General features: G+C 47.9%; 4 protein-coding genes across 4 annotated transcripts; 1 reads left to right on the top strand and 3 right to left on the bottom strand.

Moving 5' to 3' along the window:
• Positions 1–946: 946 nt before the first annotated feature.
• HO133_001700 (uncharacterized protein) lies at positions 947–3,531 on the top strand (the record flags this gene model as incomplete). Its single annotated transcript, XM_037292628.1, has 4 exons — positions 947–1,186; positions 1,238–2,813; positions 2,966–3,088; positions 3,236–3,531. The coding sequence occupies 4 exons, from the start codon at positions 947–949 to the stop codon at positions 3,529–3,531; spliced, it is 2,235 nt and encodes a 744-aa protein (XP_037151167.1).
• Positions 3,532–3,694: 163 nt separating this feature from the next.
• Positions 3,695–11,095, bottom strand: HO133_001699 (uncharacterized protein; the record flags this gene model as incomplete). The annotated part of the gene is made up of 11 exons (XM_037292627.1): positions 3,695–3,750; positions 3,828–6,046; positions 6,091–6,568; positions 6,622–7,153; positions 7,206–8,435; positions 8,494–8,745; positions 8,797–9,270; positions 9,321–9,417; positions 9,668–10,075; positions 10,126–10,433; positions 10,487–11,095. 11 exons carry the CDS (start codon positions 11,093–11,095, stop codon positions 3,695–3,697), a joined length of 6,663 nt encoding a protein of 2,220 aa, XP_037151166.1.
• A 105-nt stretch (positions 11,096–11,200) lies between these two features.
• HO133_001698 (uncharacterized protein) lies at positions 11,201–11,865 on the bottom strand (the record flags this gene model as incomplete). Its single annotated transcript, XM_037292626.1, has 2 exons — positions 11,201–11,755; positions 11,794–11,865. 2 exons carry the CDS (start codon positions 11,863–11,865, stop codon positions 11,201–11,203), a joined length of 627 nt encoding a protein of 208 aa, XP_037151165.1.
• Positions 11,866–13,146: 1,281 nt separating this feature from the next.
• On the bottom strand, positions 13,147–13,909 carry HO133_001697 (uncharacterized protein; the record flags this gene model as incomplete). The annotated part of the gene is made up of 5 exons (XM_037292625.1): positions 13,147–13,221; positions 13,274–13,476; positions 13,529–13,734; positions 13,783–13,799; positions 13,850–13,909. The coding sequence occupies 5 exons, from the start codon at positions 13,907–13,909 to the stop codon at positions 13,147–13,149; spliced, it is 561 nt and encodes a 186-aa protein (XP_037151164.1).
• Positions 13,910–15,608: the final 1,699 nt, after the last annotated feature.

The following is a 15,608-nucleotide window of genomic DNA, read 5'->3' as shown; positions in this document are numbered from 1 at the left end:
GGTGAGGCTGGGAGCCACCGTGGCCGAGAAGCAGAGGATTCAGCTTGGAGAGAACCTTGGCGGCATCTTATCCTGGAGCTATCCGGACTTCACTTCCCCAAGTACCATCAGGGGGATTTGCATCGAATATCGGCTGATCCATGTACCATTTCGCATGACGACAGGAGGAGATTGACATGCGGCAGACATGTGGTAGAGTCTTTAAACGTGGAGAGTAGCCTCGCGAGAGAAGTGACATTACATTACAACAATAGAGTAGTTCACTGGTAGAAGACGGCAGGTTGATAGGCCCGAGGCTGCACCAGCTCCACAAAAACGAGCGCTCCGCCAGATCTCCTCTTGTGTCTTTCTACTCTTTTGTCAACGCTAGATATCCAACCTACCGTTCGCTTCACCTGGCAATCCACATTTCATGCATGGTAACTTAGCGCACAATTGTATTAAGGTCTGCTGGTGACACGAGGGATTTTTGCAACCACCAAAGTCGTCCAGAGAGGCCCACAGCGTACGGTGATGGGCAACATTAAAGGCTCGAAAGCGGCAATTGGAACGGGAATGGGGATTGGGTTCGGATGATGGCGTGAAACAATATACTACTCTGTACGCTCGCAGCAGTACTAGGTATACCATTACTGAAGCTAGACTCTTGGACGCGGACTTAGACGAGATTTTCGGACAGGTGTATACCTGGTATCTGATGGTATGGTGTGGTGTTGGATTATCATATCAGAGTATGGCCCTCGGATAGATGCTTTCCGTATGGGGAATTGCATGTTGGACGTCATGATTGAAATTGGCAGTTACATCACTTTCCCGCCACTTCATGTTCAAGCTCAGCTCACCTCGAGTGATGCTTCTCTTTCACCCTCAGTCGACTTTTTCGTCTTAGTGCTAACCAAGTCTTCCCTCTCTTCCACACCCTTTTGTACCAACCATTTTCTTTTTAATGCAGACCGAGATGGCTTCCACCCTTTCTAGTGGTCTTCAGAAGGTTATGGACGGCGCAGCTTTCCAAAATCCGAAGCTTGCCGATATCTCCAAGGACACCAAAGACTCCCATGACTCCAATGCTAGGCTTACTACCGATTGGGGCAGCAAAGTGTCTGACACAGACCACTGGCTCACTGTCTCCACCGAAGATCAGTATGGCCCGGCATTGTTGGAGGATGGTCATGCACGAGAGAAGGTTAGCGCTGGTCTGCAGGCCTACCCAGGACATTACTGACCAGCAGTCAAGATACACCGATTCGATCACGAGCGTATACCGGAACGAGTAGTCCATGCCCGCGGTGCCGGAGCATTCGGAACCTTCAAGCTCTACGAAAGCGCCCAAGACGTGACGAGTGCTGGGGTTTTGACAGACACTTCCCGAACCACACCAGTCTTCCTTCGGTTCTCCACGGTCCTTGGGTCGCGAGGTAGCGCCGATACAGTACGTGACGTGCGAGGCTTTGCCGTCAAGTTCTACACTGAGGAGGGCAATTGGGATATCGTGGGCAACGACATTCCCGTCTTCTTCATTCAGGACGCCATTAAATTCACGGACTTGATCCACGCGGCGAAGCCTGAACCAGATGTTGAAGTTCCGCAGGCCCAGACCGCCCACAACAATTTCTGGGACTTCCAATACCTACACTCCGAAGCCACTCATATGTTCATGTGGGCTATGTCAGATCGGGGTATCCCTCGGTCCTACAGAATGATGCAAGGGTTTGGTGTCAATACTTACACCCTCACCAACGCGAAGGGCGAGAGACACTTTGTAAAATTCCATTTCACACCAACCCTTGGCGTTCATTCCTTTGTGTGGGATGAGGCGTTGAAATTGGCTGGCCAAGACCCTGATTTTCACCGGAAAGATCTTTACGAAGCTATCAGTCAGGGAGTATTCCCTACATGGAAGTTCGGCATACAGACTCTCGAGGAATCACAGGAACATGACTTTGACTTCGACATCCTCGATGCGACCAAAGTCTGGCCCGAGGAAATGGTACCGATTAGGTACATTGGAGAGCTTGAACTTAATCGCAACGTTGATGAGTATTTTACTCAGACCGAGCAGGCTGCTTTCGCAACTGGCCATGTCGTTCCTGGCATAGGTTTCTCCGACGATCCTCTCTTACAGGGAAGAAACTTTTCCTACTTCGATACTCAGGTTTCTAGACTCGGCATCAATTGGGAAGAGCTTCCCATCAATCGCCCCGTCTGTCCTGTTATGAACCAAAACAGGGATGGCCAAAAACGTCACACGATTACTAAGGGCAAAGCCAACTACTGGCCAAACCGCTGGGAGTCTGCCCCGCCAGCCAAGCCTTCTGAGGGCGGATATGTCGACCATCCAGAAAAAGTGGCGGGAATTAAGACTCGTCTCAAATCTCAAAAATTTAAGGATCACATCTCGCAAGCTCAACTTTTCTGGAACTCCCAAAGCCCGCCTGAGAAGATGCATTTGATCTCCGCCTTAGGCTTTGAACTCGACCACTGTGATGACCCGGTCGTGTATAATAGAATGATCGAGCGTCTCTGCGATATTGACATCGAGCTTGCCCAAGCCGTGGCCGAGAAGGCAGGTGCGCCCACGCCAACTAAACAAGGCAAGCCGAATGCAGGCAACCAATCTGCGGGTCTAAGCATTACGGCCTACAACGCACCAAAGCCAACGATTGCCAGTAGACGTGTCGCTATCCTCATCGGCGACGGCTACGATCCAGTCGCCTTCAATGGAGTATATGCTGCTCTCAAGGCTGCAAAGGCCTTCCCCTTTGTCATTGGCCCCAAGCGCCAGACTGTGCTTGCGGAAGGCGAGAGCAAAGGTATGTACATATTTGGGTCAACAGATTCATATTCGGCACCAGTTTTCGCAAGACATACTATGAGAATGGAAAGCTCTTTAAATCCCTTCGAGCTGTCTCATTGCTCCAGGCTTTTCCATAAAGAAGGAGTGCTGACTCCGGAGTTTTTGTAGGTGGCAAAGGCGTTCAGCCAGACCATCATTTCGAAGGCATGCGCTCTACCATGTTCGATTCCATCTTTATTCCTGGAGGTCCTCACATTGAAACTCTGCGTAAGCAGGGCCGAGTGGTCCACTGTACGTGTTTTCGGAGTTCATATTACCTCTTTTGAACCAAATCTTAAGTCTTGAGACATGTGTTGGGAGTATTGACTCTCTAGACGTGTTCCAAGGCTCCCTATACCCTCTCAAACAAGCAAGACTGACTCTGAAATCATAAACCAGGGGTGCGTGAAGCGTTCGGTCATCTCAAGGCCATTGGTGCGACCGGCGAGGCTGTGAACCTTGTGAAAACAGCATGTGAGGTCGATGGTATGACTTTCTCTGCTGCTGGTAGTCACGATGTCGTCGACTCCTACGGTGTCGTCACTGCTGGAGCAGCGAAGCCTGAGTCATTCAAGGAAACCATCAACATGGCCAAGGGTGCGAAGGACTTCATCGATGTCTACACTTTCAACATCTCCCAACACAAGAACTTCGATCGTGAGATGGATGGACTTTCTTCCATGGTGGCTTACTAGACGGAGCATAGACATTGTCTCAGCGAGAGAGAACAGCGTTAGCGACTTGATTATTATGGCTTATTGTACATAGCAAATTGACAATATCAAAATCGTGGCGATCACGCAACAGAAGCTATATCTCGCTTGCTTCTATGTCTGATCGTTCTGCGAATAGATACACCTAGCCAACAGAGCCATCGAATGCCAGATTCAACTCCTTTGCAATGCCTTTGACTGCTACACTGTGTATGTCATGGATGCCTTCTCTACCCGAACTCGCATCTAGAAGAAAGCGCACCAGCCAATGTACATACTCGCCAATTTGAATGGATCTGTCGCCTGCTGGATTAACGCCTGCACATATCCTTCCACACTCAATGGTACACTTTCCATGGGCAACAAACCGTGAACCTTGTTCCTCACACTCTCTAGCACTCCCTCCGGCGTGTCCGGCACACCGGTAATGGCCTTCTTCTTCTTACCAATGAAATCAGTGGTCGGATCATAGAGAAAGGTCTCCAATATCGTCATTAACGTATCTTCATTCTGGCGGAGGATGCCAAGCGTGAGCTCGCAAGACTTGCGGAACGGCCCTTCATAACCATAAGCGCCGAACGCATCTACCATGTTGTGTGTGAGGCGGAAGGGGACCAGCTCTGGTTTCTCAAAGGTGAGGCCTTTGTCGAAGAGACAGTTGAAGTCGACGTGGAAGGTGCCTCCATTGCTTTCTTCAAACAAAACGTTCTCGCCGTGGCGATCCCCTAGTCCAAGGACATGTCCGACAATGGACATCACAGCGCACGAACGAGTATAACGCAGGCGAGCATTGAACCATGCCCCAGGCTCGGGAAACATCTCAACGAACCATTCATGAAAGACAGGAGGAAAAGTGAGTATGATTCTGTCAGTGAAGATGGAAAGCTTGCCAGGAGACGTCACAGATTCGTTAAGTAGGTTGCGCAAATCGCCGTAGTTGATCGGCACGTTCTTTTGCTTGTAGCCGTTCAAGAGAATCTCACGTAGAGTTTTGAGATTGTCTACCCATTCAATCAGACCGCATTCTTCATTCAAGGGCGTTACAGCATATGTTTTGATGTAAAGCCGGCGTTTGCTGGATTCAGCGTCTTTCTTCAGAGAGCGGTTGATCATGGCGTTGAATTCCATCAAACGTTGATCCTTGCGAAGATCATCTTTCGGTTTGCAAAGAAGAGCGTAGACATGGCCATCAGAGCCTCGGATACTGATCTTCCTCGGTCGCTGGAGAGAATTCAAAACCACCACATCATCTAGGAAGGACGATATGTGAACGTAGTCTTTGCTATTGAACGCCTTGTGACTCCTTATATTCATACTGTCATTCGTCGGAAGACTGGCAGTCAAAGATGACTCGAGCGGTATTGCGAGCTTAGAAGAAGCCGTCTTGTGGTTGAAGCCAAGATCCTTGGTCAGACTGACCATCGTAGGCTTGTTAGGAATATTGCCCTCGCAAACATGCAGTAACTGGTCGGTTAATCTCTGTCCCTGAGTGACCAGTGTCTTTAGCTCTATTCCAGTCGAGTCTGCCTTGGATTTCTTCGCGTTCTCCAGTATTCTCGTCAAGCAAGCCATGCCTCTACTCGCCCTCTCTTTGGAAAATGATTTGACTACGGCTAGCAAAGTCCAAAGTGCTTGTGCCGTGTGCTGAGTCACGACTTTGGTCACAATGTCAACAAGGAGATTGTAGATAGCTAAATTTGGATGACATATCCGAGCCACGATCTGGGACAGTGCAGTATACCAAGCAAAAGCCGGTAGGCGGTCAATATATTTCCTCATCTGTGAATTACAAGCTTCGAGGAGCTTTCTTCGCTGTGCCATCGTGTGGCTTCTAAAAGTTTCGTTTCCGTGCTTTGGATCCAAAGGCTGTTCGGTTTCGAATCCCAAATCCAACCACAGCGTTAGAATCCTTGGCATAGTCTGATATATGTATTTTGCCCCGAAGGCTAGCGATCGGAGATAGTTTTCGATCACCAATTTGGCAGTCTCGCCTTGTATAAAAGTCTGAGCCTGTTTCCCAGGTGGTTTCGCTTTCTCTGACTCCAGGAGCTTGTTGTAGTGCTTTCCGAGATAGTAGTGACCCTTCTCCCATCTGTTATGAAATTCGGCAGCTCTATTGTACTGATGGATGATCACATCGGATTGAGTTTGTCCGGCTCTGTCGATCCACTTTGCTAGCAAAAGATGAGCTCTCGCCTTTAGCAGGTTTTGCTGTTGCTGCAGGCCCGGGGGTTTTGTCGCTAAGGATTCGTTTGCCTCAATGTAGTCATGAGATCTAAAAGCATTGGCACCAATGGCGCCTTCTAGACTTTGGATCGCTTTGCGATGATTGCCTTCTCTCCATAGAAGACGAGAATGCTCTATCGTTGCTGATGCATCGCCGAGCTGAGACGCATGAAGGACGGCGTTGAAGGCTTGGTGCGTGAAGCCACCTTTGCGAGCTAGTTTCGCGCTTGTCAACCAAGCAGACGCGATGTCAGCGTTCGAGAAATGACGCCTTGTAAGGTCAGTCAATGTCATTCAAGAGATGAGGTGTCTTACTTGGAAAGCTGCATTGCCGCCCTTCTAAGTCCCAACAAGTACTGTTTATCGGACACGAAAGGCCCAAGCACGTCCAATCGTTGGTCCATGGATGACACTAGGCTGGATTTCATGTTTTTGTCCATGTCTCCAGCACCGCCAATCATTTCCATCTCGGCGAGTGCGTGGAACTTCACTAGCGAGTCATGGCACCCTTGTAGTGACGTTGTGTTCGTTGTCGATAAACCTCTTGCAGTGTTGCGTCTTAGCTGATTTAAAATGGCGGAGAATTGACTGTTATTTTCCTCGGAAAGTGCCAACAGAGCCCGTCCAATCCCCACATTGAAGTTTCCGTTGGAAGCTTCCGTGGACATAGACAGGTAGCCTTTCAGTTTATCCCACTTCCCAGTCACCCAAGAAGCCTCTGTGGAAAATGGTAGAGACAGAATGTTGGTCGCATATGACTGTTGGAAGCCCTCAACTTGATTCAACAGAACATCTTCGACAAAATCAGCACTAAGACCTCACCATTCTGTAAAATGCTTCCCTTACCATGCTGGCCAGACTCTTTGAGACATGTGAGAAGGTTGAATTGGACATCAAAATCCTTTGGCTTCTCTGTAAGGAGGATTTCGTACCAGCTCTGAGCTGCGGTCCATCTTCCCGCCTTGCGATGCTCCAGGATCTGCTGATCTATATTAAGGACTTGCAAATGAGCCGAAATGCCTTCGATACCGTCGGGTTCGTCGATCTGTGTGTAAATCTCCTGAAGTCGTTCATACAAGGGTTCCAAATCAACACCTTGGTTTGCATTTCGATCCTCATCTCGTTGTTGCCTGATGAATTGCTCCCAATGAAAGAGTGCGCGGGAGAAAGATTTACATTCTACGGCCCGGCGGGATATCACGTCCGCGGGTATCAGTGCAAGGACTGTATCCACACTTTGTATCTGCACAATTTCCCGCTCAAGGTCGGCTTCGGACGGTATTCGACCTGCCCTTGTTCCTGCGCTTTTCGCATTGGCATTTTCTTTTTTCTTCTCTTGCATCCAACGCGAAAGGTAGTCGAGGACTTGAAAGACGGTCTATACACAGGGATCAGCAGGTAGCGCTGGAGAAAATTCGTGTCTCACCTACCTGGCTGCAAAGGATTGTGCTATCCTTAGAATGACCCTGTTCTGGCAAAGGTTCATGCAATACAAGGAGAAGCTCTCGACCGATTTCTAGCTTCTCACGATCGTTACCGTTGATGATAACATTCAAGCAAGCAAATGGTAGGAGGAAGTTCGATATGGATATATCCTGAAATCGAATAATCCGACTGAGAACCGAGAAGATGGTCTGTACCTTGCCATCTCCTACTTTCCTCTTGAGGAGGTCAAAGGTGAACGTCCGGAGCCATTGCCCATGACCCATCTTTGCATCATACAAAGGGTAGGTAGAGGGTAGCTGCGATATCCCAGCGGTGACGAAATATTTGGAATTAGTAAAGGGCATCAAAGTTGTCCTCACTGATTCCGGGAGCGATACCCATCTGCGATAGTTCGCGTCAAATGGGGCATCACGTGGGCGAGGCCTCACAGATTCTTTGATCTCTGAAATGCTTAACAATTCTTGCATGGCATATGCCAAGAAGCCCTGACTTCTTGAATTGGTTGCCGAGAGAAAGGCTTTGACCAAAACTTCACGAAGGAAGAAGATTACAAAGTCATTTGCCTCGTCGTCCCTGCCAAAGTTGGAAAGGACCAGTATCTCCTTTTTCTCCCGGACCGCTTCAATGCGCGTGGGGTCCAAGCATCCCACAAGTCCTATGCACTTGGCACAAAGAATAGATATCTCTGGATGCGTATTATTGAAAAGCACGGAGGTATCCAGGATGGACCGAGCCAGTTGGCCCACGACAGGGTCAGGTTGTTCACTGTTGGCGGTCTCATGCAGAAAGCCTTGATTTTCCACCAGGTACTCGGCGAGCTCAGAAAGAGCTCGGAAGACAACCGTCACATTTTCGTTTTGGCATCGCTGGCTGAAAGCTTGATAGTGGTGTTTTATACCCATCCTAGCCTTCAGCCCGCCCAGTTCTTCCTCGAATTTGGCCATTAATGGTACAGGGGCAAGCGAGGGTAGGGTGTGTACGATGTCGCATATCATAGATGAATGGGATTTCAGGAGATAACTAATCATCTCGTATGCCTCTTTCTGGATGTCGGCCACAAACGAGTCCCAATGCTGAACGATAATGGCAAACGTAGGGTCTACAAGCGTTGCAATGTCGTCTTCCCCAAGGGTAGTCATCATAACAATCCAAGCCTTAAAGCCTTGATTGGAAAGAGCTTTAATTTCGATCGCGGATCGAAGACATGCGCATATCTACAAGTAACGTTCATTTAATCGAAGCGCCCAGGAAGTGGAAATGTGAGGAGCTTACCTGTGGCAGACCGTTGCTGACATGGCTTTTTGCAAGCTTTATCATTTCGCGAATCGCGCCCAAACATCTAGTCTTCTCGAGGATAGGCTGTGGACCTTTCCCATCGTTTATTGTATCGGCAAGAAGAGCCATGATACCCAGCACGTGGGTCTCGAAGAATGGACCGATCCAATCCATCTTACGAGCCGTTCCTCGGCCAGCAATCGATCTACCATGGGTAATGTCGGCGAGAAAATGGAGGGCTTGATGAGCCTTCAACGGATTAGATCTCACGCTTACAGATCTTCCAAAGGGTCCGCTTACCTTGGGCCTCTTTGCTTCATCATTCTCACCTGCAGCCCTCAATAATTCAGACGCTGTTGATTGTGGCTCCGATTTCAGCAATTCGGCACAATTCACGTTGCCGAACTCTGGAGAAACAGCATTGAGTAAGCCCATGACTAGACTCTCTACATCGCTAGAAGTTCGGAGCAGTATACATGAAAGAATCGCAGCCAAATTGTTGTGTTCCCTGCACAGCACCATGATCGACTGTCCACAAGCGTCGGCAATTCGTTGTAATACGTCCTGCTTCTTCGTCAAGACAAAGAAAGGGACTGTGTGTACTTGAGTCATGGAAAGGAAGTCAGAAACACTCATCGCCAACAAGTCTGAGATCTGCTGCGCAATCTGGGGACGGCGGTGTATATCTTGTACCACTGTGACCGCAATGGTACGCCAGTACGGAGCAAACAGCTTCATTGCTGAAAAATGGGAATGATTAGATATCTTTTGAATCTGTAATGCATTAACAATATGTGGGTTGGATCTGTATAGTAGGCCCTTACCTCATCATACGCAAGTCCAGATATTAATGCATTAGTGTGGCCTAAGTATTCCACAAGTTTCAGAAGAACAATATTCATCTCGTCACCACCAGAGATCCTATAAATTGATCAGCACTGGGAACGAATCCATGACTTGCCAACAAACCGAGCAATTTGGCCCCAGGCGAGTATGCACGTTTCCTGCAGTGCAAGATCGTTTTGTTCTGAAAGAGTACGTAAGAAATCCAGGACAACGTGTCGATTTTTGAGGATTATGGAAGGTTTGAGAGTGCCCTGCATGAAGACTGGCAATGTCCGTCTAATACTTGTCAGTAGAGCGCTTACCAAATCAACTTGTTTTGACTGACCCAGCCGCAATGCGCAATTCCCGTATAGAACTTTGCAAGGCTTGTAAGCACCATTGGCCATACGCGGACATTGTCAGGTTCAAGTGCTCTTCCTTTGCGGTATGAGACAACAAACGTTTTAGAGCCAGCGTAGCTGCGACACGAGGTCTTCGAAATTTTTGGGTTTTGGGCAATTTGATTAGGCTGAGTATAGTGGAAAACGCCTCTTCCGACCCGGAACACTCCCACTGTGTTGATATACTGTTGTCCCTCATGTCCGCGTCACAGATGTAGCACTTGTTATTTACTGGTCGTCGATATTCGCTAATCAAGGTCTCTGGCAAAGCTTGGGCGCTTGCGCAAGCCAGTTGCCCAATCGCAGCACATAAGGAACACTGTTCCTCCTCAGAAAGCCTTGGAAAGCAGTCGCTATCAAACGTTAGCACCTCCATCAGAAGACAGGCATGGCGGTCACCTACACCGCATTCCGACTAAGGCCTATAAGCGCGGTGTTATCGGGAAGACCCAACAAGCTGTAGATCTTGCTCACGATGCTTGATCGCACGTCGTTCATGGTTTGACCACCATTGACAGTGGCCAGGCGTGCTCTCTTTGACGGTCTTTCGAGGTCATGATTGTCTGTGTCGGGCACAGGATTGCAGAAGTAGCTGTGGCTGGTTTGCTGAATTTCCGAATCTTCAAATGACGGCATTCGACTTAAGGGCAGCAAGCGCAAGTTCTGTAGCGGATTTTGCTCGTGGAGCGAGATTATCAAGGATATAGCGTACTGTGAGGTTTGCAAATCAGTAGCTGTCAGTAAGAGCATCTGCTTGCGCGTACCTGGAGATCTTGACCAAATGCGTCGAAACGCTTGTGATCTTTTCTTACTTCGAGTAGATTTGATAGTGTGTTCCCCGCAAAGCTTCGAAGCCTAGGCCCCCACTTTGAATCAGTGAGAGCAAGATCGAAAACCATGAGACAAAGTCTTTTTTCAACGGGAGACGGTAAAGGTAATGAGTCCGCGACAAGAAAAGTCGTTGTGATCTGCGAGTACAATGTTGACACCCTGTTCACGACTGCTGAGCGAGAATCGAAGCCCGAGGTACGGGTGTAAAACGCGCGAATACGATCCAGAAAGGATATTACACTCGACAAGGTGCTTTCAGCGTAGTCAAGCTGGCCGCCTTCGGGAGCTATTGCGCCCCAAAATCGAGTCAATGTGTTCAAGGTCCAGCTGTCCTCGGAAGTAAGAAAATCAATATTCGACATGACACCTGGCCTGCATGAGGAAGGTGTAGTGAAAAATGTTAGAAGGCACATTGTCGTATCGAATATTGGTCTTTTGTGTCTGAAGAATACTTGAATAGCATCCTGCAACTCATTTGGTGGCAGATCCTGCGGGCAGAGTCCGGAAATTGTCGCTCCAGAAGGCACATGATATGGGGGCATGTTGGGGTTTGCAGCCAGATCAGAAGTCTTTGTTTCGAGATGGGACAAAAGGTCTTCAGGATATTACGTGAGCTGGTGATGCACGCGAAGGGGCGGATACGCATGCTAACCGTTGGTGCACCCTTTCATGTATGTCAGAACTGGATGTAAGTTCATCCTTCTAACATGCGTCTTTCTCTCGGTGACAAGAAAAGTCGTAAAGATGCGGAGAACCCCCTCTATTGTCTCGCTATCTTGTAGGCACCCGGTCAAAGCCAGGAGCTTCGGCAGAAGCCATAGATACAAGGGACCAATCGGCCGTGGGTCTGGTCCGTGGAATTGGGGAGCAGCAAACAGAACTTCAGGATTCCTCTTGATAGTGAAGTTTATGGCAGTCAAACTGTCAGCAGCGTGTCTAGATAGTTCAGTCTTACCATTGAACGGGTCGTCCGAGCTTATCTTTTCAAGGCCGGCTTTCACGATCACATAGATCAGCTTGCAATCCACGTCACTGTCTGTTTCGAGCGGTTCTGCGTGAAAAATTTGTCCACTTTCAGTACCAAGAATTTCTCGAAGCAGCTGGCGAAATGTCTCTACATCTTGAGTTCTGGGATGCTTCTTCCCATCTGTGAAATGGCTGACAAGCTGTGCTGCAAGAGTGGACTGTGGTGGCTCCGCGTTCTGGGAAAGTTCTTTGAGTACAGGACGTCCTGACCCACTGTTTCCCACGTCTCGAGCCATATCAGCATAAGGTCTTCCCTTGATATCAGGTTTACTTCGCTGTCAGTCATGGCTAGAGTATGGAATACACGACGCGTCTCCATCGCTTGGCGCGCGGTGTTGAAAGAGACATCGGAAGCGCGGCCGCAAAGTCCGCAGCCCTACAAAAACAGGCATGATTATTGCTCTTGGTTCAAAAGTCCAAGGCGTTCACAAATGAGACCATTAAGTGCGTGACATTGAGGACTGATCATCATGGGGCTTGATGATGTTCAAGTGGATGAAATTCTGCATAACCAGAAACATCAAGAATGTATGCGTGCTGCCCTTGACATGGTATGCCAGGCCGACAATGTATAGAGTGTGAAGACAGCGGACTGAACAACTCAGGCAGAGCAAGCTCTTGCCTCTAACGAAGTACCTGTTGGATGTGTCTTTGTGCATGAAGGTCAAATAATTGGTCGGGGTATGAACGATACCAATAGGTCTCTGAATGTATGTTCGGTTGTTGATGCTAGGCAGCAATTGGCCTCAACGGCGATTCTTGATCAATTGCAACTATTTACTGTTCTAATGAGCAACGCAGGGGACCCGACACGCTGAGTTCCTTGCCATCAATAGCATACTTGACAATTATCCACCCTCGATTTTTCGGGAGACAAGTCTGTATGTCACCGTCGAACCATGTATCATGTGTGCTTCAGCTCTCCGCCAATTTCACATCAAAGCTGTATACTACGGGTGCTCCAACGATCGTTTTGGCGGTACAGGTGGAGTCCTCTCAATCCACTCTGAGTATGCTTAACGTCGCTTCGAACAATGCGTATCGCTAACACATTCATGACAGCCCCAGCGTTGACGAGCCCTTTCCTGCGTATGGTGGCTTATTTCGGGATCAGGCAATCATGTTGCTGCGACGATTTTACGTCCAGGAAAATGGCAAAGGCATGACTTTTGTTCTTGCAACGTAGGAAAGACCTGTTGACGGTCAGTTCAGCCCCAGAACCAAAACCAAAGAAAGATCGACAACTCAACACTGAGATTCCGCCGCTTTTTCAGCAGCGTCGATAGAGATCCAGTAGTTTCACTACAGCATCTGATCCGCATTGATATAAAGACAGATGTGGAAAGGCAGAGATAGAGCAGCAGGAGCTCGCTCTGGGATAGAAAACTGAGCTCTGCGGAGCCTTGTGATTCTTGTAGAGAGTTTTAGACCTAAGAATGGCCAGCTCATCAATGTGACGATACTAAAGGCCTTGTCAGGAACCAGGACAGAACAAAAACGCAGCACAACCATAAAACTGCACAGTCGCTCTGTATGCCTTCTTTTGCTTTATCCGCCGTGACAATTCTTATTTGCTGCCGGCTTGCTCTGCAGCAAGCTCTCTTTCTGCCTGTCTGTAGTATTTAGCCGTGTCGACGCCGTGCTACAGAACATCAGCGAATTGAACCTATCGTGCCGTACAAAGTGAGCAATACCTGATCATGGTTGACAAAATTGAACCAGGGAATGACATGGAGCCAGATGCCGCTATACCGCGAATTACGTGAAGCCACGCCTTGCATGTATGGGGTAAGGCTCGATTTCCCATACAATGGCTCGTTCCTCTTGACTTTATCGACCATTTCCCGCATATCCCTTTCCACCTCTCTTTTGTTTTCTTCCACCCCGTAGAATCGCACTGCCCAGGCGTTAGCTAGAGCTTGGGCTGGAAGTGGTTGAGGTGATTGTACAAATTGAGTTTTCGTAAAAGTAGAGGAATCCCGCGCCTGCCCCAATAGTGCAGCTGAGTCGCATGATAGACGCAAAGCTCCCCTTGGAAACATGTGATGGAGATAGCTTTTCCCAAAGCAACATTAAGGCGGGGCCAAAGGCAGCCATAGCACCTCCTTTTGCATAGTCTTCAGGTCGCGCATATTTGACAACTCGCTTGAAATGGCTGCGCAGTGGTCAGATCAATGAAGCACTAGCAGCCTGAGGTACGTACGGATCATTGTCAATGAGCTTTGGAAGCCTATTAGTTGAGTCTCAGTAATCTCTTAAAGGTTACTGACTGGATATCTTGTGTTTGGCTGCTTCGCTGGCACATATGGCCGCTGCTGTAGGTCTGTCATGCTGGGCGTGCTCGATCAGGAAGAAGGAACGAAGTTCGAGTTGGGCTCAATCGGCCGGCTTCGGGACAATATTAGCGTATGCAGAAAGGTCCGGAATCCTTGGCATTAAGCGCTCTCTGTCGCTTATTCCACTCCGCCAATACTCGTGCTGTCCAGAAGTGAGTTATCTCGCTTAATAGCGCCGGGAGAGTTGACCAATCAAACTACGATTTTCGCGGAGAACTGAGTAGTTTGATTGGTCAACACTCCCGGCGCTATTAAGCGAGATAACTCACTTCTGGACAGTACGAGTACTTTGACGAACAGCACTTCAAAATCAATGTACGATCATCTGTCTAGACTTTCCCAAGTCCAGTTTTATGCATACTTGTAGTTGATACAAGAGGAAATACGAAATCGGCAATGCTTCGAGATATCTCGGCTTTTTTTCAAGACCGTAGCATGAAAACTTGAACACATAAAGACTTCCGCGATACGTTATCAAACTTGATGGTTGAAACTTTCTTGAATGTACGGAGGTTGCCACCGAAAGTCCTGAACATGCGCTAAAACCCTTGGCATTCTTGGCATTTCTAGCATTTTGGCAAATTTCTTGAATAGCTTCATAATCTACATACGATGTTTCATATAATTATGTATGTACTGATTTGCTCGGTCAGCTGGATCATAGGGCCGCTTATCCCCTCCTTCACGGCCCTCCCGATACTCGTTACCGCCTCGTAAACGAATAACTTCGGCAATATATCTAGGCATACGCTGCTATCGCTACTGTGCACACAATAATATCGTAACTGCATACCCCGTATGCATGCAGTAATATCGCTACTATGTACTTCATATGCATACACTCTATATATATAGCAGTGATGTCGCTACTATGCAAAGCATTGATATTCAAGATATTCAAGATATTTGCCAAGAATGCCAAGGGTTTTGAAACCCTAACCCTAATGTTCAGGACTTTCGGTGGCAACCTCCGTATTACGATAGAAATCATTGTTGATTAATACTTTAAGGTCGGCAGGGGGGTTTTACTAATCATACCTGGAGAGTCTTAGCAAAATTGTAGGCGGGGAATATTTCGACCCGCATTGACAAGGCTTAGGGTATAAGTAGCTATAGTGTAAAATAATATCGTATTTTACAGAGATCCTAGGAGTATTTTTGAATTCTAGGAGATTTCTCACTCAGGAGATCTCGATCCTACCACTAATGACTAAGCTGTATTTTACATCTTAGCCTAATACCACTGTAACCTCTCACCATACACCCCAGCCCACACCACCCCAGCCCACACCACCCCAGCCAACCACTACCCGTAAGAACCCCGGGCATAGCACCCTCGCGAGAACTTTGGCTAAATCGCTCGAATCTGAAATTAGAAATGAAAAAGCGTGGATGTAATTTACAGTAGCCAATTCCCGAAAACGAGGCTTGGCACTCGTATTTACGGAAATATTCATAGAAGACTCGCTTTCTCAGGAGACTCCCAGGAGGATTTTTAAGTTACAATATCATGATATTAAAACATACCTGATATGAGAAAATCTTATAAGAGAATTCTAGGGTAGATACGAAAAATCTTGTAATAAATCCTTATTTATAAAATAATGCTTATGGTATTGTTGTTATATAACTAGCCTACACGGAGCATTACGAAAAGCCCCCTGCCGACCTTACAGTAGGTCATAGAGGGGGC

The sequence above is a fragment of the Letharia lupina genome (genome assembly GCF_014066315.1).
Source record: "Letharia lupina isolate WasteWater1 chromosome Unknown contig_13, whole genome shotgun sequence".
Taxonomy (NCBI): Eukaryota; Fungi; Ascomycota; class Lecanoromycetes; order Lecanorales; family Parmeliaceae; genus Letharia; species Letharia lupina.
This window is presented reverse-complemented; position numbering and strand designations above follow the sequence as displayed.